At 44.7% G+C, this 22,183-nt stretch overlaps 1 protein-coding gene across 10 annotated transcripts in view; it reads right to left on the bottom strand.

Moving 5' to 3' along the window:
• Window positions 1–1,021: 1,021 nt before the first annotated feature.
• NTNG2 (netrin G2) overlaps window positions 1,022–22,183 on the bottom strand; it is a 124,459-nt gene continuing 103,297 nt past the window's right edge. For 5 of the 10 annotated variants that reach the window (XM_083721396.1, XM_083721400.1, XM_083721399.1 and 2 more), the window contains 5 exons: window positions 19,277–19,333; window positions 16,323–16,397; window positions 14,630–14,797; window positions 11,592–11,726; window positions 1,022–2,232 (listed from right to left, as the gene is read on the bottom strand). In XM_083721396.1, the coding sequence (XP_083577522.1) occupies window positions 2,009–2,232; window positions 11,592–11,726; window positions 14,630–14,797; window positions 16,323–16,397; window positions 19,277–19,333 (659 nt within the window). In that variant the 3' untranslated portion in view covers window positions 1,022–2,008. The remainder of the gene's footprint in view (window positions 2,233–11,591; window positions 11,727–14,629; window positions 14,798–16,322; window positions 16,398–19,276; window positions 19,334–22,183) is intronic. The other 5 variants (XM_083721402.1, XM_083721405.1, XM_083721397.1 and 2 more) reach the window with 2 other exon arrangements.

Genomic DNA, 22,183 nt, shown 5'->3' with positions numbered 1-22,183 from the left:
GGTCTAACAAAGCTTTGTCCTTGAGGTTCACAGGCATAGACCCTCCTGGTATGTCCCACAGAGGAACTTACAGTCTTCAAACAAAAACATCTTGGAGGTCCCAGGCCACAGAGAGGTTAGGCTGGCCTCAACCAGAGCCAGGGCTTTTTCGGCTGTGGCTCCGACCTGGTGGAACACTCTGTCACAAGAGACTAGGGCCCTGTGGGACTTGACATCTTTCTGCAGGGCCTGCAAGACAGAGCTGTTCCGCCAGGCCTTTGGCCAGGGCACAGCCTGACTCCCTCCTTTGGCAATCTTCACAGGACTCTAGCCAAATGGTTGCCATCAATTTGATTTGAATTAATTTTATATTGAAATGATTTTAGAATGTGGTATTATTTTATTGTTGTTAGCCACCCTGAGCCCCGCTTCAGCTGGGGAGGGTGGATATAAATAAACATTTATTATTATTTATTATTATTATAGCCCCCCCAAAAAAAACTTCCAAAAATTTTAAGGGGTCAAGTCTCCTGACATGAACTGAGACGCAATGCTGAATCAGTTGGAAAGGGAGAATAAAATCCAGAATGATGGGTTAACTGGTGTGCTTGATCCCATACATAGAAAGCAGCCAATATGGTGCCGGACTACAATGCCCTTGGGTGTAGCCCACAGCACTGGAGGCTACTCTTAAGCAAGAACACTCTTCCCAGTGTTTTGTTGCTCATCTTCCCCTCCCCTACCATAGGAATACAAGTAGGACCAGATTTGCTTTTGATGCTGTGTGTATTAGCAGTCCTTGGGCTACCAGCGTAAAAATAATTAGGGGGAAATTGCAGAAATGCATTCTGCTATATGAGTCTTGAAAAGAAACCTGTGTGTTCATTCCCAACAGCCCGCCAGCAGTTGTGCGTAAGTCTTTGGTGTCATGAAAATGCAACGAGACTTTTATCTGCTTCTGCTTCTTTGCTTTTTTTTGGTAAGGCTCTTATCAGTAAATTAACAGAGTGTGTGGGAAGGTGGGAAAAAACTGAGACCGGGCAGCAGTTATTAGGTTGCTTTACTGTAGTAGGATTATTACACCATAACACTTATGGTAAGATGTGTCTCTAGAGGCTGTGGTGGTTCATCTTTTTCTTTTTCTTCTTCTTCTCTCTCTCTTTAGAACATTTATAATCCAAACAAAAATAATTCTCTACCAAAATAAAAAGTATTTGAGAACCGTAAACTATACGGTGAAGCCTGGATAACACACATTACACTTTTTGTCGCGATACAGAGGCCTTGTTCAGTTCTGGTCTTGAGTGCAAGAAAAGGGGGAGGGGGGAATCGAAGACTCACAACCAACGGAATAAAAACTGAAAAAAGTACAAAAACTTAATAAATTCAGCAACTTGATTTGTAGGCAACAATATAATTCTAGGCCTGGGCTGGAGCAGGCTGATGATGCAAGGTGGGTATAATCTTGCAGGTTCCCTGCCCCGCAGCCTGGACTTTCTATAGCTGCCAGTCTCTTGTTAGGAGGGCTACTTCCAAAACAATTAAGAGTAAGGAGGAAAGGAAAAGGGACAAAGGAGAAATAGCCAAGCAACTAAGCGCCAGAGGTTTGTGGCATGGTTTCGTTTTCGTTTGGCAGATTCCTCTTGTGCAAAGTGGAACGGGGGTCGCAAGGTCACCCTTGAACAGAAAGAGGAAGCGAGGCAAGCCTTTTGCCAGCGCCACTGCCACCACCCCAAAGTCGTGGCACCTTGTTTCTTCCCAATGATAAGAGTCAGTTCTGCCTCTGAAAAGTTGCAGCTGCCTCCAGCCAGGGTCCTCAGCTACTTGGGCAGAAGGGGGAGAATACAGTCCCTTGAATACCTTCTGCTTCTCTCCCCACTTCCCTGTTGGATGGAGGAAAGAGAGGCTGGTGGTGGGGAGAGAGAGAGAGAGAGACAACCCCCTGCTCCCTTAACTTGTGAGACCCTCCCTCCTTCCCCTCTTGTCCTTCCATGAGGCATTTCCCCCCCTCCCCCTGGTTTCCTGGGCTTCAAAGGTCCAAAAAGTGTTGCAGCTGCAGGCCCAGCACGCTGATGAGGAAGGCCGAGAGGTTGAGGTACGTGCTTGAGGCAGAGTCACATTCCTTGTTTTCTCCCTCACATTTGGATTGCTCACAGAGGACACCCCTGAAGTTGGGTGGGCAGAGACAGCGCTGGTTGTCATAACAAGTGCCCCCATTCTGGCAAATCAACAGCTCCTCGTCGCACACATTAGCTGTGGAAAGAGAGGCAGGGAGAGCGGCTGAACTCTGTTTGTGTGGGGGAACCCCCTTGGCTCCTCCCCACTTTCTTGAAGCCCTACACAAACCACAACTCTGGATGAAGTTGGTTATCTTGGTCAGGGATGGTTAACTTGTTATGCAACTCTTAATGCCTGCTAGCTCCTTCCTGGGACTGGGGCAGGGGTCTCACTGTCATGATCACCACCACCACTGTTAATACATTCATATTCCCCCTCTCCTCCAAGGTTCTTAAGGTGCTGTACATGGTTCTTCTCCTGCTGTATTCTATCCTCATCACAACACTGGGAGGAAGGTTAGGCAGAGAGACAGTGGGTCATTTTGAGCTTCATAGTTGAGTAGGGATTTGTGCCCTGGTCTCCAAAGTCCTAGTCTGACACTCTCACCCATCATTCCTGGTCTAGTGCCTTTTCCAGTCTGATTTGGAGGCAAGAGAATGGTGGCGCCAGGGCAAAACTTTGGGGGCGAAAGGTCAGGGCCTCACTTAGCAGAAGGAACAGGAAGGTCCCCAGCAATTTAAAGTGAAATGCAGGACCCCCTGGAAGGCTCTCCCTGTTCCCTGACTATACTGCTGGGGCTCGTGAGTTTTCTTCTGCCTGTTCCACGTGCAAAGCACGCGCTCTATCTCTGAGCTATGATTCACTCTCATAGCTGCAATTGGACTCCAACTTTCATCACCCTCAGCGCTGGTTGTGCTAGCAGGGGCAGATAGGAGTTGGAAGTCTAGCAACATTAGGAGGGCTTGCCACCCTTGCTGTAGCTCCTGCCTGTCTTGCCTGTTCTGCTGCCTTGTGTGTCTGTTAACTGGACCATCTCTCCTACTGTGGCAGCAGCTCCCCAATGTCTCACATCCTTCCCACATCTGCTAACCAGAATTGTTAATTGGAGCTGCTAGGAATTGATGGTGGGAACTTCTGCACATCCACTTGGCATGTGGAAGATCCCAGCATCTCCAGGTAGGGCTAGAAGAGAAACTCTGTCTGAAACCCCGGGGAGCTGCAGCCAGGCAATGTAGAGGATACTGGACTATTTGGAACAGTGGCCTGACACAGTATAAGGCAGCTTCTTATCATTCTACTCCTTAAGGGCCAGAGCTCAGTACACCTATGTTGCATGCGGATGGGTCAAGTCCAGGGGTCCAGGGGTGGAAACCTGGAGTCTTACTGTCAGTCCGTGTAGACCAGAGGTTTTCAACCTGTGTGCCTTGGCGCTCTTGAGTGACTTGATGTTTGGTCAGGGGTGCCGCAGGAGGGCCCTCCTCCTCTCTCTCCCTCTCTCTCTCTCTCTCCCTTTCACATCAGCCGTCCTTCCTGCATATCTGCAATCTCTCTCTCTCAATCTATCTCTCTGTCTCTCTCCCCAGCCCGGCCTGACTCTTGCTCCTGCTCCAGCCAGGAGGAATCCAGTTATGGAGCAGCCTATGCAAAGTGGGAAGTTTGCCTTATTTACTGCTCTGGTGCTTGCCTTCTACTTACAAGTAAATACCAACAGTACGTGCAGGAACCTAGATGGCTAAAGTCGTGTGTGTGTGTGTGTGTGTGTGTGTGTGTGTGTGTGTGTTGGAGGTGGATGAGAGAAGGGTGCCATTTGTGGAAAGGGTTCTTTATTCCCTGTTCTGGAAGAATTGCAGTTTTCATCCCTACTACCTGCAAGTAAGTCCCAACAGTGTGTGTGTGTGTGTGTGTGTGTGTGTGTGTGTGTGTGTGTGTGTTACCACAATGATACCCATCTGTTTTACAGGGAGCTCAAGGTAGTGTACGTGGTTCTTTCCCCCCACCTCCCCCTTCTGGAAGGTACGCCAGTCTGAAAAGCAGTGACTGGCCCCCAAGGTCACACCCAGTGAAATTCATACCCAGCATGGAGGATTTGAAACCCTGAAGTTGCCCCAGCCCCTCTGGTAGGATTGATCATTATTCCTTTCCTTCAGTTTTCGTAGCTCTTCAAAATGGGGCAACCACAGCTCTTTGCTTGATTGCAAAGCCACATATTTAGACAGAGATGGAGGCATCTGTAACACATTTAATTCACTCCAGAGCCTTTACTTGGGTAATATTAGCAGCTACCCAAAAGCCACAAAGTTTGGTCCTCTCCAGGGTTGTCTCAGGACAGAAATAAAAGTCTCCCCAACCTGGCTCCAATTTATTTGCGGCCATTACTTGCACGCTGCCCAACAAAAGATCTTGCAATAAATGAAAAAAAGGATTAAAAATAAGGGGAAAACTGTGAAATCAAAGCAGGTGTCAACACTGATGGCATTTTCCTAATGACTGCCAGTAATTATGGCCAACTGATGTCTGTTTTGGCCTAATGTTGCCTGCTATTTTATTCTTTCTGCTTCCAGATTTTCTTACACCTAGGTCCCATGCTTAAATTTGCAATGCAGCAATATGGAAAGAAGAGAAACCAGAATGGACTTCCAGGGCAGCTAGCAGGTGCGCCACCCAACTCTTCTGCTGGGGGGATGGGACTGTGAGGGATTTTAAAATGGCAGTGACCACACCACATCCTTGTTCCCTCCAGGAGTTATCAGGGGGTGTAGGGTGCCCACAGCACGAAAAGAGGATCTCCCCATTGTGAGCGATGCTGGAGGACACTGTCTGAGATGGGTACAGGGGGCCATTCAGGTACTCCATTGATGATTCCTCAGGAATAGCCGTGCCAGGCTGTTCATGAAGTGGCTCTTTTCTCTTCTATCCTAATTAATTTGGACTGTAAAACTACAAAGATGAGCTGAAGGCCCCAGCCCATTGAAAATGGTGAACAACAAGCTGCAAAACAAATCTGTGTCCTTGGTCTAAAGAACTTTAAGTAAAGTAACATCTTGTTGCGGTGAGTAACGGGGGGTGGCAAATGATGCAGGGAGATTTTCTCTACGAACATTTGGTAAGACCTTCTTTACCCCAATTCCTCACAATTATACTGAAAGGAGCTTGATTATTAAAACAGAATGTATGCTGATTTAAGATTATTAAAACAGAATGTACACTGGGTTGCTGAAGAAAGGAGTGGTTAGAATGTACACTGGGTTGCTGAAGAAAGGAGTGGTTAGAAGGACATAAACTAATAATTATATAAAGAACTGTTTCTACTGTGATTCTTTTCAATTAATAATTGTAGTGAAAGGACTCTGTTGGTTACAATAATTACTTGAGTTTGGTGCAGTGAGTTCACAGGGATCCTTTGTTGTGTTCCAAAGATTTGGGGATTCGGATCATGGGAAAAGAGCACTGTGGAATGTAAACAGACATATATTCTTAGAAAATATATGTAATACTACCGTCTTGTGGCGAAATAAGGTCATGCATGACAAGAGAAGATCAGTGTGGAAAGCAATAAATATTTTTTGAGGGTATACTACCATCTGGTGGTAAAACAGGGATGTGATAGATTCAAGGTCGAAAATGGTGAAGGCCAATGACAGAAAAGGCAATTCCAGTGAGATTTTGATGGGAGTTAATTTACCTCTAGAACAAAATACTTTGACTGAGTTATCAAAGAACATTAAAGATTGTGCCAGTGACATTAAGAGACTTGGCTAAAAGGACAACATCGTTGGAGGGGTCAGTTTAAAAAGCTTTCTGAAGAGAGCCAAGATACAAAAAGATGCAGAGGAGACGTTCAAAGTCAGGTGTCAGCTCTCCAGGCTGAGAAAGAAACCTTAGAGGACAAGATTGCTGTCTTGGAGAAGTATCAAGAAGAATCTCTTTTTTTTAAGATTTAGAGGTTTCCTGGAGCTTCGGGAAGAAGATTTTAAGGAAAGGAAAGGAATTTGCGTCTTTTTTTACAACTACCACCAGAGATGATGGAGAATTTTATAGACAGAGATTATAGAATTAAATAATCATATGTGAGAGCTAAGAAACTCCCACGGGACTGTTTGGTGCAATTTATTTCAAGAGCATTGAGATATAAAATTCTACAAACTCATTTTCAAAACCATCTAAAAATAGGTGTTCAGAGGATTAGAATTCTTAAGGAAATCCCATCAAGGATCCTAAACAAAAGAAAGGAACACAGATTTTTGGTTGAGGCATTGAAGAAACAGAAGGTACCGTTAGATAGGAATACCCAGAGGGACTGAGTTTTACTTACAAAGCTAAGAGAGAAAGATGTGCAGATTTGCAAAAACCGCAAGATTCCTGGAAGAAACAGTTGGAAACAGAAGTAGAACAACTGGAGAAGTTGGAGGAAGAACAGCAAGATACAAAGGAACCACACAATTCTGTGAGAAAAGGACTTTAAAAGTTCAAAAATAATGGCTTATAAATTAGTATCATGGAATGTAAATGGACTCAACATTAAAAGACATGATTGCTCATGTATTTTTAAAACAAAAAATGAACATAATTTGTCTCCAAGAGAACATATCAAAAGGACTCCTAGAAAAATAAAAAATAGGTCAAGAATCTATTACATTGAGATGAAAGATTAATAATAATAATAATAATAATAATAATAATAATAATAATAATACCCCGTCCATCTGGCTGGGTTTCCCCAGCTACTCTGGGCGGCTTCCAACAGGATATTAAACAGAATAAAACTTCAAGCATTAAAAACTTCCCTAAACAGGGCTTCCTTGTAACCACAGAAAGGAGGGGAGGAAGCTATAGGAAATGTAGATTGTTTTTGTATACATCTGTATTTTTTTCGTTAAAATGTATGTAAAATGAGAAAATTATATATGTGTGTGAGAGAGAGAGAAAGAGAGAGAGAGAGAATTTATTGCATCAGATAAAGCAAAAAAGATATGCGTTATATGTGAATATGTGAATCCAAAATTGGAACCAAAACAAGTTTTTAAAGATGAAGAAGGGAGAATAATAAGTGTGGAAATTACAATAGTGGGACGTAAAATCCTGTTGGTGGAACTTTATGCACCAAATGAGAAAAAAGAATTTTGTAAAAATACGATGGAAATGTCATATGGTTTCAGGGGATATGGACAGAGCAACTACACCCAATGTGGTTTCAGAGGGTAAGTTACCAAAGGTGTTTTTTGAGATGGCCCAAAATATGGATCTGCAATATGTATGGAGATTTAAATTCCCATTGGTTAAAGACTTCACACATCATTCAGGCAGCAAGTAGAGCCTCCAAAAAATAGACATGCTATGGGCGTCAAAACCCATAGTATCTGGTTTTAAGAAAACTGAAATACAACCAAGACCATAATTTGGTATTTGCTATTATCAAAGGCCAACGAAATACTGCTTTTAGAAGGGTGACAGCTTGTTAAGAAAGACTGAGATAAAGCAAAAGGGATTTACATGTATGAATGACATCTTTGAGTTAAATTTTGGGAGAAGTACAGATTTAAATACAGTATGGGATGTTGGGAATGTGGTCGTCAGAGGCTTCTTTATATAGCAAAGTGCTTATCTAAAAAGGTGCAAGATCAAAATACGTAAGACATCTTCCTTTAGGAATTCTAGGTGCGGAGATTCAGAAGGACCAGAAGAAATTGTTCATGTATGCGACCATAGCTGCCCGAATTTTGTTAGCCCGGAGATGGAAAGAAGATACAGTTCCAACCAAAGAAGAGTGGCAGATAAAATCAATGAACTATGCTGAATTGGTAAAACTTACAAGAAGTGTGCTGCTCTGGTTTGCCAGAAGCAGCTTAGTCCTGCTGGCCACATGACCCGGAAGCTGTACGCCGGCTCCCTCAGCCAGTAAAGCGAGATGAGCACCGCAACCCCAGAGTCGGCCACGACTGGACTTAATGGTCAGAGGTCCCTTTACCTTTACCTTTACAAGAAGAATCAGGAGCCCGGAAGAATAAAAATTTAACAAGAATGGGGAAAGTTTATAATGTATTTGAAAAACTACTGTAAACAATTACATTCATTAGTAGGTTTGCCAGAAAACTCGTAGTAAAAATTTGAATCATGGATGGGCCAAGGACTTACAATAATTGAAGTTAGTGAGGAGATGCAGAATGAAAATTATAACATAAGTATCCACAAAAAAGGGGGAGGGAAGTCAAAGGGAATATGATGCTTGTATTTTGCTTTTTTGTGTTCTTGTTTGTAAAACTGAAAATGCAAAAATAAAAAAGATGTAAGGCATATTACAAGAAATAGCAAATTGTGAAAAGTATTTAGTTGATAAACCTAGTGATAATAAACTGGTACAAATGATAAGACTGTTATAAACCCAGCTATCAGTGTTAGTAAACCAAGAGATGAAACAAAAGCTGAAATGTTTGAAGCAGACGCAGTTTGAATTTGCTAACAAGCCAGGAAGGCTGCTGGCCTGGCATTTGAAAAAAAAGAGAGGAAATTGAATGTGATAAACTGTCTATAGATGGAGGAATAACATATAATGAAAAACTAATAAAGATGGTTTTAAAATATCACTCAATGTTATATCAAGGTGGTAAAGAGGACCTAGATGCAATGGGCAGATATTTGAAAGAAAGGAAGTTGCCAGCCTTGACAAAAGAACAAAGGGATGTATTGAATCTACCTATTTCAGCAATGGAAAGGAAACAAGCAATAAATGATCCAAAGACTAATAGAGTGCCACAGCCAGACATCCTAACTGCTTGTTATTATAAAGGTTTTGAGGCTGTTTAGCCCAACCTTTACAAATGGTTATGAACAATATTACGATGCAAGGGAAAATGCCTGACTCCTGAAAACACGCTAATATTACGTTGCTAGCAAAGCAAGATGAAGATCCAACCCAGAACTATAGACCTATTTCCTTTCTCAATTGTGATTATGAATTGTTTGCAGTAATATCAGCTAGAAGACTTAAATTAGTTTTAAAGGACTGGATTCATGAAGATCAAGCTGGATTTCTCTTGACAAGACAAATAAAAGACAATGTTAGAATTGTATTAAATGCTATAGAATATTTTGAAAAGAGAAGAGATAAGCAATTAGCAATGATTTTCTAGATGCAGAGAAGGTGTTTGATAAAGTTTATTGGAGTTTCATGGGGAAAATATTGGATATTTTGGGTTGGGGGAGAAAATTGTGAGAGGAATAAAAGCAGCAATATATACAGAACAATTTTCAAGTATAATAGTAAATGGAGTGCTAACAGAAAAGTGCACTATAACAAAGGGCACTAGACAAAGCTGCCTACTATCACTTCGAAAATATTGTGTTTGAAGGAAGAGAAGAACTGATCTCAAAAATGTATAAAGTATTATTAGAATGGGAGACGAAAGATGAAATGGTGAAATTGGTAATGATAAAATGGGCTAAAGATTTGGGACATAATATAGAAAGCCAAAAGTTGTGGAAAGTAGACATGAAATTCACCACTTGCTATGCTTTAAAAGAGAATTATATCGAAATGATAGGTGGTATTTAACACTTGATAAATTATCTAAAATGTATAAGAATAACTGCTGGAGGTATAAACAAGCAGACAGTCCTTTTTTTCATATGTGGTGGACGTAAAAAAGCTAGGGTATTTGGGGAAATATATGATGAGAAAAGATAGAGGGCACAAGGAGAAAGGGACCACAGAGGACGAGATGGTTGGACAGTGTTCTCGAAGCTATCAGCATGAGTTTGACCAAACTGCGGGAGGCAGTGGAAGACAGGAGTGCCTGGTGTGTTCTGGTCCATGGGGTCATGAAGAGTCGGGCACGACTAAACAAAAACATGATGAGATAAAAAAGATTGTTTAAAGTGAGTATACCACAAACACCTGAATCTTTTCTGCCAGGAATTATAGGGACAGAAATTTGAAAAAGGATGGTTAAGTTGTTTATGTACAGCAGGTAGGATACAGTATGCCAAGCATGTCCAAAGTCTGTTTCAGGGGTCTAATCTGGTCAGTTTATCTCCTGGGGTAAAATCCTAAAAAACCTCAACAACTTCAATCCTAAAAAAACGATAACAACTTTGGTCGGCCCTCACAGCCCTTCAATTCATCATATCTGGCCCTCTTTGAAAAAAGTTTGGACACCACTGCCTATGCTCAGAAGTGGAAAGAGAAAGACGTTCCCACTAAAGAAGAATGAATAAGTAAAGTAATGGACTTTACTTGAATCAGCAAAGCTAACAGCTAAAATAAGATAATTTAATCATGACTTTTTTTAAAAAAGAATGGAAGTCCTTTTCAGATTATTTGAAGAAATATTAAAATATGAAGAACCTGCAACCATGTTTCGAACAATGAGCAATGGAAAAAAATCGAGATTATTGTGTTATGATTATGATAAAAAAGAGTAAAGATAGGGTGCAGCAAAGTGGGGGGGGGTGAGAATAACATCATGGAAAAAGGGGTTGGGAAATAGAATTTTTTTAAAAAAATAATATGTATTGGAATTTTATGTGTAATATTTGGAAAACTTACTGAAAGTGGTGGAGTGTCTTCTGTGTTTCTCTCTCCTTCCACCCCCAACATCTCCCCTTCTTCTCTACCTTCCCCCACCCCCCCCAGCAACCCTTCTTTTGTTTAACAGTCACCCAGCTTTGTAGGGCAAGAAGAATGTTGCAGGAAAGGACCATGTCTGCATGTGTGTCTTGCGCTGTGTGTTTCTCCCTTCCCTTCCCTGCAATAACAAAAGATTTCTGCTTCTGATCTGTATCTTGTTTTGCCCTCCGCACCCCCATGCAAATACTAATTTTGTGAAAGGCTTGGTCCCCCTACAGAGCAGTGGCAATGCTTGTGTTCCTGTCAGCACGTGCACTTCCACTTACCTGTATGCCAAAAACTGCACCGGAACAGGGTGGGGTGGGTGCGGAACGGGGGAACTCCCCACTTACACACATCCTGTGATGGAACCCCAGGCGAGCCACAGAAAGAATGTGGTTACTCAAGGGCACCTACTCAAAAAGGTTGAAAACCACTGGTGTAGACAATACTGAGCTAATGGACGAATGGTCTGACTCAGTAGAAGGCAGCTTCATATGTTCATCAGGAGCACCTATAGCTCATCAGTAGAACCGATGACCTGCATGCAGAATGCCCCAGGTACAATCTCCAGCATTTCTAGGGAGCATTGAGAGAGGCACCTACATGAGAACCTGGGGACTTGCTGCCAGTCCGTGTAGACCAGGTACAGGAACCCTTTGGCACTCCAGATGTTGCTGAATTGCAACTCCCACCATCATCATCTGTGGACATTGGCCATGGTTGCTGGGGCTGATGGGAGTTGTAATTCATCCGCACCTGGAGGGCTGAAAGTTCCTCACACCTAGTGCGGACAATAATGAGATAGAGGGGGCATTGGCTTAACTTGCTGCAAGGCAGCTTCCTTTGTTCCCAGCCATCTCCTGCTGTCATTGAGCTCTGTGCCCCCTTTTGCTCTTTGCCCAAGTGGGAAGAGCTTTCCCCTGTGCTACAGGTGAACAGTGATGCTTACGAAAGCAGCCTTGTCTCCAGTAGTAGCCGGGCAGACAGTCATCACACTTCGGCCCAGTGACACCTTCTTTGCAGTCACAGTAGCCGGTCTCGTTGCAGCGGTTGGCCACTGAGCCTATACGGTTGCAGTTACAATCTGTCAAAGCCAAAACAGTGCAGAAGGAACAAAACAGGACAAAAAGAAAAGCTGTGTCAGCGTAGATCGGGGTTGTTCAGGCACCACATGAAATTCCTGCTTAATGTCTGATTCCCTTTCCAAATACCATGTTTTATTTTTCGCTCAATAAGATGCACCTGACCATAAGACACACCTAGTTTTTAGAGGAGGAAAGGGGGAAAGCCCTGTTTTTTGGGGATCACTCACAGTTGTGCAGCTTCTTTTGCAAAGGGGAAAAGCCCCTTGTTTTGAGGATCAGCTCAAAGTTGTTGAGCTTACTTTGCAAAGGGGGGGGGAATCCTGTTTTTATGGGGTTCAACTCACAGTTCTGCAGCTTCTTTAGGAAAGGAAAGGGAGCCGTTTCTAGTTTCCAGACAGATAATCTAATCAGCCAGTCACATGTCACTGGGGAAACAAATAGCCTCCGTCTGCAGAACATTCAACAATGGAGGCCTGGGCAAGGGGCCGGGCCAGAAAGGGAGCCAACTATCGACCACATTCGCTCCATAAGACGCACAGACATTTCCCCTTACTTTTTAGGAGGAAAAAAGTGCATCTTATGGAGTGAAAAATATGGTAATTATAATAATAATGTTATTATTTGTACCCCATCTATCTGACTGGGTTGCCCCGAACACTCTGGGTGGCTTCCAACAGATATATGAACATAATAAAACATCAAATGTTAAAAACTTCACTATACAGGGCTGCCTTCAGATGTTTTCTAAAACGTGTAGAGTTATTTATCTCCTTGACATTTGACATGAGGGCATTCCACAGGGTGCGCACAACTCCTGAGAAGGTCCTCTTCCTGGTTCCCTGTAGCTTTGCTTCTCGCAGTGAGGGAACTGCCAGAAGGCCTTCGGAGTTGGACCTCAGTGGCTGAACGATGGGGGTGGAGACGCTCCTTCAGGTATACTGGGCCGAAGCCATGTAGGGCTTTAAAGATCAGCACCAATACTTGGAATTGTGCTCAGAAACGTACTGGAAGCCAGTGTAGATCCTTTAGGACCGGTGTTATATGGTCCTGGCAGTCACTTCCAGTCACCAGTCTAGCTATTGCATACTGGATTTGTTGTAGTTTCCGAGTTACCTTCAAAGGTAGCCCCACGTGGAGCGCATTGCAGTAACTGACCCTCAACATAAAGAGGGGATATCAGCAGTGCGGCTGGCAGGGTAGGGCTTTGCCCCAAAGGTCCACATTGCTGCAGAATGAGCAGGGGAAACCTCAAATTCAACAAGGATAGCTTATCACATTCTGAAGTAAGTTAAGTATTATGTATTACCAGTTAAAGAAAGTCAGTCCTCCAGCTATGGGCAAAGAAAATGGGAGAAGAAGTGACCCTATGCTGGATTCATTTTGTAAACCACTGAGGTGTGGAAGAAGAAGAAGAAGTGTATATGGTTTATTAAAGAAAAATGATTAAAAATAATAATTCCTGATTCCCAGGACAATGGGGAGGAATGAGCACTCAAAATGACTAGGTTTTTGTGAAGTCACAGCTATGATGATGATTTTTGGTAGTATTAATAATTACTATTATTTCCTGAAATTGTATTTCAGCCTTTCTCCCAAAGTAGCCCAGGGCAGCAAACACATAAACGATGGAACAATTAAAACACCTGAAAACAACTCCATTGCAGAGGCATTTCTTATTGAGATGTCAACATTTAGGCAAAAGCTAGGGATTTTGAGCTTGACCATTGCCAAAGATTGGCTGGTTTTCATCTGCAGCTGTCATGAAGCTGTTTCATTTTTATAGCAGGAGTTGTTCTTTAAGTATCAATGTTTGATTTGTTTTTAATCATGGAAGCCACTTAACAAGATCCATGGGCAGAAAAGGGTAATAACAATAGTAAGTTGAGGGGGAGGCAGCACACACGCATAAACTCACTCAATTGGTTAGGCAGGCCATCACTGCTTAAAGCCAGGATCAGGAACCTATGGGTCTATGGATGTTGCTGGGCAACAATTCCCATCATTTCTGACCAGAGCCTAAGGTGGCTGAGGTTGATGAGAATTGGAGTCCTGAAATACCTAGAGGGCAACAGGTGATCTACTCCTGCTTTAGGGCAATTACAATCATAGAACAATGAGACGTGGGTGGCGCTGTGGGTAAAAGCCTCAGCACCTAGGATTTGCCGATCGAAAGGTTGGCGGTTCGAATCCCCGCGGCAGGGTGCGCTCCCGTCGTTCGGTCCCAGCGCCTGCCAACCTAGCAGTTCGAAAGCACCCCCGGGTGCAAGTAGATAAATAGGGACCGCTTACTAGCAGGAAGGTAAACGGCGTTCCGTGTGGTGCGCTGGCTCGCCAGATGCAGCTTGTCACACTGGCCATGTGACCTGGAAGTGTCTGCAGACAGCGCTGGCTCCCGGCCTCTAGAGTGAGATGAGCGCACAACCCTAGAGTCTGTCAAGACTGGCCTGTACGGGCAGGGGTACCTTTACCTTTTAATTATAGAACTGTAGAGTGAGAAGGAACCATGGGGCTCACCTAGTCCAACCCCCTGCAATGAAAGAATCTTTTGCCCAACATGGGGCTCAAACCCACGACCCTGAGATTGAGTCTCATGCTTTATGGACTGAACTATCCCAGCTAGTTTTAAACTAGGAATGGGAAACCCCAGACCTTCCAAATGTTTGGCTAGACTACCCAACCATCATCCCTGTTTTCCATGCTGGCTGATGACAGTTCGGAGTCCACCAACATCTGGAGGACCCTGCCAGGGATGGGACCTTGTATTTAAGCAACATTTAGAAGGCCACAGGTCCCCTCATCTTTGGATAGCCACTGAGATAAACAATAGGAAGTGTCTCTACCTGTAACACCAACACCAACAAGGAGGCTTCATGGCTTTTGAGCAAAACTGAGCACTACTCACCCACACATACATTCTCATCATCCAGCTCTGCGGAGCTATTGCGATAGTAGCCCAGCCGGCAGTGCTGGCAGTGCTGCCCCCTAGTGTTGTGTTTGCAGCTGATGCAGGTCACTAGGTTCAGGAAGTCAATGAAGCTGCAGCGATTAGAGTGACCGTAACATTCACAATCTGTGGAAGCAAAAGGAGCAGGAAAATAGGTGGGTGGGAAATCAAGCTTCTCTCAGGGCTTGCATTTCCACCTATCGCTGGCATAGTATACAATGTCAGGGGCTGTTGCAATAAAAGGCACTTTGCAGGGAGAGGAACTGCATGCAAAGAATGCTTTAGCCGCATGAAAAGGGGAATGCAACCAGCTGGGTTGATTGCTCAGCCGCCACTGTTTAGGGGTCCATTCTGGGGTCCAGTTCTTCACTCTTTGGGGCTATTCCTAGGATGATAGAATGTCCTTCTTTGGTATCCTAGATCAGGGATGGGTGTTGGACTCCAATTGTCCCTGACTACTGGTTATGTTGGCTGAGGTTGGTAGGAGTTGGGAGTCCAACAACATCTGGAGGGCACCAGATTTGTCATCCCTGATCTAGGAGAACCAGAAGGCCTTCATAGCTAGAATATTTCAGTCTTTAAGTCTCTGGATCTGTTCACAGCATCTTTTGCAAATTATCTCCTGGGAAGAAAACAGTCCCCCTTACTAATAGCAGTAGTTATACCAGAGCAAATGTAAGTTTCTGCAGGGCCCCAGGAACCTATCTGGAGGCAAACCTCATCGCAGAAGCTCTTGGCTCCACACTGGGTTATTATGATCTTTTGCATCAGGAATGGGGAACATCTGTGGATCTCCAAATCTCACTAGCCTCCCAATGAGCATCAGTTCTAGCCAGTATGGCCAAAGGCTAAGGATGATGGGAGTTGGGAGTCCAGCAATATCTTGAGGGCCTGACATCTTGACCTTGCTTATTTTAAGATTGTAAAGTAAGCAGGGCAGGGCTGGAAGGATCATGCCCAGGCAAAGTAGCTGAGGTCACAATCCCCTCTCACAGTTTAGCAAGGATAGCTCATTCTGTGCACGTCCATCCCTTCAGAGGGAGAGCAGATGATGACATTCTAGACACACAAGGTAGGCATGCATCCTTCGGTTGAGACTTTTGGCTGGAGTCATTAGTTCAAGATTAAGGCTGCAATGAATGGAGTGAAAGAAGCCGGAGAACGACAAAGGCACACAGACATGAAGAGGAAGCAGACAAGTGATGGACAGGCAAAGCACCAATGAGTTTCAAGAGGCAGAGCTTTCCCCCCTCCACACTATACAGCAAAGGAAGGAAAATAGAGCCTGAAGAAACCAGGCTGTTTCTCCCAGAGATGCCCCCACGGATATCACCAAGACTATGCCGGAACAAGTGGCACACCTGAAGGCAGCAGGCTAGTTGAGGGGAGTTGCATGACAAATTTGTGGGGCACACACAACTCTGGTCAGGGGCTCATGGGAAACAGCTGCCATTTGCCTAACAGTAGGACCGGTCATCACTGTGTAATTCCAACTTACTTGCAACTTTTCAGAGTCATCCTGGGCTGCATCCGATGCTTGTCCTACTCAGAGTAGACCCAATGAGATCAACAAACAGGATGAACTTGGATCCATTAATTTCAGACAACACTCAATGCCAACCATCGAATAGTTCCCAGTTTCTCAACTTACCTTTAAACGTTTCAACGGGTGCCAGTGGGATGGAGCCAGATTTGAGCCGGATCAGTTTGGAAACCTTGGGAGATTCTTGGGAAGATGAAAAGACACCACTTTTTTTTTTGCCTCCCCCTATTTGACCCATACAGGTGACACCTTCTATGCTACAGAGAAGCAGGTTTAGCAGGACACAGACCAACTTACAACAATCACACCACCACAATCCTGTCTCAGCACAGTAACAGGCAGATTTCACCCCCTGCCACACTGTGACTATTTTTGCCATCCTCTTCTCCTGAAGTCTGCCTTTTGAAAGTGCCATCACCTTACAGACCTCCTTCATGGGGCTCATCCATACATACACAGTGGTCAGGCCCTAAGCCAGGCTGATTTCCCCACCTCCTTTTGTACAAGTGGAAAACAGCTTCCTTATGAACTACAGTGGAGCTTCTTTACAATCCTCACACCCTTAACACTTCCAAAGATCCTTTGTGGGAAGTCACAACTGTTTAAAGTGGTACAATACTTTAATTGTAGAGTGCAGATGAGGTCCTATAGGCTGAAGATCATAAAGACATAGAGCACCAGTAGATCAGAATAAGGTCTCTCTAATCCAGGCTTCCTCAAACTCGGCTCCAGATGTTTTTGGCCTACAACTCCCACGATCCCTAGCTAGCAGGACCAGTGGTCAGGGATGATGGGAACTGTAGTCTCAAAACATCTGGAAGGCCGAGGTTGAGGAAGCCTGCTCTAATCCAACATTCTGCTTCCCCTGAGTAGCTAATCAAATGCTTCTGGGTAACCCACAAGCAGGGCATGGAGGCAACAGCCGTCGCATGCAGTCTGCTCCAGAATTTGGTGCTCAGAGGGGGGTGGGTATACTGCCATGGAACATAGAGGCTCCATTTAGCTACCCTGCCTAAAACCCTTGATAGCTGTCTCCTCCATGAATTTATCCTTTTAAAAAGGTGGCTTGATAGGCTGCATTAGACTTGCAGTCATTCCTTTGCAAGCCTAACTCTCCTTTCATTACCCTCCTGTTGCTTCCATGGTCCTCACTGAACAGCAAGCATTAAATTATATCCTCTGTGGGTGGCCTAAATCAAAACAGGTGGTTTTAAAAAATCCTATTAAAGGTGTAAGTTAATGTAGCAATGCCAGGTTGTTTGGGTTCACAGCATAACTGTTTCATGAAAAGCTCCTGTGCTTATTTTACATAGACCTAAGTGTCAAGGTGGTTGTCAGGGACTGGTTGTTATTGTTGTTGTTTTGCAATTCATTTTCCTATGACTTCACTGTTTTTCGTCACACCCACCCATGTGTGGAATGCTCCAGTCATCTGATACAGCAAACTCTCAAACAAAGTGGAAAATCTGTGGACTTCTAAATGTTGCTGGACTCCTCCTCCCACCATCTCTGATTACTGACCATGCTGACTGCAGGGACTGATGGGAGCTGAATTGGAACATCTGGAGAGCCACAGCTTCTTCATCTTCACTCTAGAGCCGTGGTTCACAAACTTTCCTCTCCCTCCCTTGCACCACTTTTGAAAATTGCTGAAGGTCTTGGCAGATCACTTCATGGTTTGTCTGCCACTTGTAACAACGGTAAGGTGCTGTGCTAGATGCTGTAAGATTTTTAATTGTATTTTTTACAGGCACACAGCAACTGAATGAGACTAGTGGACCACTGCTGTAGAGTCTAGTCTAGGAAAAATTACACCCTAATAAAGTTGTTAAGTCTGAAAGGCGGCACAAACATCTTTTGCTGTTATTGCTGCAACCACCCAAGAGGGTGGAAACTGTCAACATGTTTACTTTAAACTCCTTTAAAAGTAGACACCCCCCCCCCCTCACTGATGGTGCTGTGTGAATGTTTGCCACACAAACTAAAATACATCTACCTACTCCTGCTGGAAAAGACTTTGTGCTGCTTTGAACCTTTCTAGACTCAGACTATGTAGGAATGAAAAGCATCATTAGCAACAATACCAGGATTGTTGTTATTGTTATTATTCAGGACTGCAGCCCATGGGGGGTTTCCTTTCCTTTGTGGCAGCTAGACTGGTGACTGGGAGCGGCTGCTGAGACCACATAACACCGGTCTTGAAAGACCTACATTGGCTCCCAGTACGTTTCTGAGCACAATTCAAAGTATTGCTGCTGACCTTTAAAGCCCTAAACGGCCTCGGTCCTGTATACCTGAAGGAGCGTCTCCACCCCCATTGTTCTGCCCAGATGCTGAGGTCCAGCACTGAGAGCCTTTTGGTAGTTCCCTCACAGTGAGAAGCCAAGTTACAAGGAACCAGGCAGAGGGCCTTCTCGGTAGTGGCACCCACCCTGTGGAATGCCCTCCCACCAGATGTCAAAGAAAAAAACACCAGACTTTTAGAAGACATCTGAAGGCAGCCCTGTTTAGGGAAGCTTTTAATGTTTGATGGGCTATTGTATTTTAATATTTTGTTGGAAGCCGCCCAGAGTGGCTGGGGAAACCCAGCCAGATGCCGGGGTATAAATAATAAATTATTATTATTAATTATTATTGTTATTTCCACTCCAGCTATGATCCTATGATGGAAACTGCTATGCACATCAATGAGATTCTTCCCCCACCTTCTCCCAAGGCTTAGTGTAGCAGTGGGTGGCTGCGGGAAGAGATTTCCATCAGGACACAGCCGAGGAGGAAAGGATTAAACCTGAGTAAAGTTGTCACTCACAGGGTGTAGCAGTAAATTTAAAGTCTCCCTAAGAAATGGGAATTTCTGTTTAGTTTCTCTCTCAATTATTTCAAGGGAAGCACATGCTTAGACCTATTTTTCAACACATGGGAGGGAGCACGCTCATTAGCTCTAGATTTATAGGCCACAAAACAAAGCAAAACAAAACCTACTAGCGGATGAGCTAGATACTAAGGTGAATACTTTCAACCAAGCGCACTAGCCAATTCTCAGCGCGCCATCAGAAAATTACCTGATTTCTTGCCGTGCTTTTTGGCAGCGCCATGACCCGTTTTGCTCTTGGGAGGGGCTGCGTTTGAGATGAAAGACAAATACACAAACAATGGATAAATAGGGAGGGGTGGGGTGGATTCTCAGCTTCTGGTCCAACAGGGCTAGAAGGAAGATTAGTAGGAAGAGCCTGGCTGCTAGATCAGATCAAAGGCTTATCCAGACCAGCATCCTCTTTCTTACAGCAGCCAATCAGATGCATGCGGGACGCTGACAAGCAGAGCAGGAGTGCAACACACTCTCTCCCAGTTGTGATCCTCAGCAACTACTGTTCTGAGGCATATAGTCCCTGATAAATCGAACTGGTACATAGGCACTGGTAGTTTTGCCCTCCCTGAATTTCTCTCCCCCTCTTTATAAGCCATTAAAACATGGTGGCTATTGCCATCTCTTGTGTTGGTGAATTCTGCCGTTTGGCTATGCATAGAAGTGACTGGTACCCCAATCAAAGCCTCTCTCAAAATGGTTCTGATTTAACAGCTAGAGCAAGAGCGAGGAACTTGTAGCCTTCCAGATGTTGTTGGACTAACTCCCATCCTCCCTAACTGTTGCCTATGCTGGCTGGGGCTGATGGAAGTTGGAGTCTGACAACATCTCAAGAGCCACAGGCTCCTCATTCCTGTCCAGATTCCAAACAGGAGAAGAACAAAGGGTCTTTCAAAGTTGAGAAGAGAAAATTTGTATGGCCTGTTGGTCAGAAATGGGAAAAGTTACATTTGAGAAATTCCCCTGTTCTCTACACAACTCTGAAAGGCATGGGGATTTTCAGAGGCTGGGCCTATCAGACTTGTGTTGCAAGGAATCCCACCAGGCCACAATTCATGCTGTAAAAGGGGATCCAAGAGCAGCCATGAAATGGACAGCCAAGGGTTGGACTTACTACTTATTGTTCCTTAGAGAAGGTTCTAGACCAGCCTTGCCTAGCCTGGTGCCCTCCAGATGTTTTGAACAGCAACTTTCAATCAGCCCCAGCCAGCATAGCCAAAACACCTGAAAACTGAAAACAGCTAGAAGGCAACAGTTTGGGGAAAGTTGGTCAAGGATTGAGTTTACTATTCTTTATCATTAGCAGGTTTGTACCTGGGGCTGCTTAGGAATTCTAAGGAACCAAAAGCCACCAGTACAGTTTTGAAAAGTTCACTCTGCCATCTCGATTCAAAACGGTGCCCAAGGTTATCCAAGCATAGATGAAAACCATCCTGCAAAATTTGGTTATGTTATCTTAAGAGGTGTCTAAATGCACAGTGAAGAAACAAACTTCCAAAATAGATTTACACCTGCATTTTTCAGATGGGAGGGACTTTTGACAGTGGGCAACAGAAAAGTATGTCCTGTGCAGGGCAGTGGGGGGGGGGGCACACAACCCTTATGGGTTACAGACCTATATAAAACAGCGAGGTCCCAGAGGCCTAGTGTGCACTGTAACTAGGATAACCATAGACAGTGGAGGCCAGGAATCATATTTGCACAGAAGAGGGAAAGATGCTTTTCAGCACTGGAGGTGAAACACCCTGCTGTTGCCCGCAAGATGGGGGGGGGGGTATACTCTGTAAGTCTTCCGTGCCAAGCAGGGAGGGAAATCCTTTCTGAATGCCCTCCTCCTGCTCAGGGGCTGGCTTCTCCCTTAAGTGCAAAGCCCAGTCACACTGCCAGGCAGATGGGGGAGATCTCCCCCTCCTGTCTGGTGACAAAGCTGGGTATTGGAATGCCTCCCCTCTCACTAATTCAGCAGGAGGGGAGATGTTCTGTTGAGCTTTCTTGCTGGTCCCACTCTTCCCCCTGAGGCTGGGGAGAAGGCAGCAAAGCTGGGCAGCGGAACAGGGGTGCCACGCTTTGAGGCTCTGCACAGATGGCTGTGCATTGGGGTGGGGGTGGGGGAGGACTGCACCATATGAAATCCACAAGGCCCAGCAGCAGCCTGGCTTGTCCTCCCTTTACCTCAAGTCGCCTTATCCAAACACACCTCCCCTAAACACTCTTTTCAATTACTGCGGCAATCACATTAAGAGTCCTCTAAAAAAAAAATTAAGCCCAGAGGGTGCCAGTATCTCTGCGGGGCTACGGTGATGGCAGAGCTGCTGGGCAGAGGAAACTGCCAAAGAGTTCTGCGTGCCCCACGGAGCGAGGTTTGTGCCAATGCAGAATTGCATCGCAATACTCAGGCTGCTGCAGCTGTTTGTGTTACAAAGCTGTTGAAGGCGAACAGGCTCAGAGCAGAGGAGGAGGCCCTGGTGGGACGCAAATCATTTTCCCAAGGAGAGAGCGAGAGAGAGAGCGCATATAGATGTTTCACTCCAGGCTGCTGCTTTCATCAGTCTCGCCTCTCCCCCCCCCCCCCTTGCCCAACTACCAGCATTATTTACTACCCAGATCTCAAGCTCTTGGAAAAGTGATGCCTGTCCCAACTCTGTTCACTGGCAGCCATCCAGCTTGCTAAGGATATTCAGGGTTGGCAAATTGCATGAGAAAGTCTGCTGACTTAGGAAATTTGCTGCTCAAGGGTACCCCTTGCCCCCCACCTTCATATGACTTGCCATACACCAGCCCTCTCCAACCTGGGGCCCTCTAGATGTTTTGGAACTACAACTCCCATCAGCACCAGCTCACATTGGGAGGGCAGCAAATATACTGGATTGCATCAACAGTCCATCTAGCCTACGTCACACCTTACATTTAAAGCACATTTAGCACACTTAAAGCACATGGGCTCACAGCCCAAGTTCATTTGCCCATAGAATTGGTGCAAACCACAGAGTCATTCTCCTGCACAAGCTCCCACTGCTCCATCATTTTCATGGTTCTTGCAGAGGAAAACTTCCCAATGACTAGTGCATAAAAAGGATTGGCTTCCTTGATAAGGGGGCAACTA

The sequence above is a fragment of the Podarcis gaigeae genome, assembly GCF_964106915.1.
Source record: "Podarcis gaigeae genome assembly, chromosome: Z".
Taxonomy (NCBI): domain Eukaryota; kingdom Metazoa; phylum Chordata; class Lepidosauria; order Squamata; family Lacertidae; genus Podarcis; species Podarcis gaigeae.
Note: the sequence above shows the minus strand (reverse complement) of the source record. Positions and strands in the feature narration are given on the sequence as shown.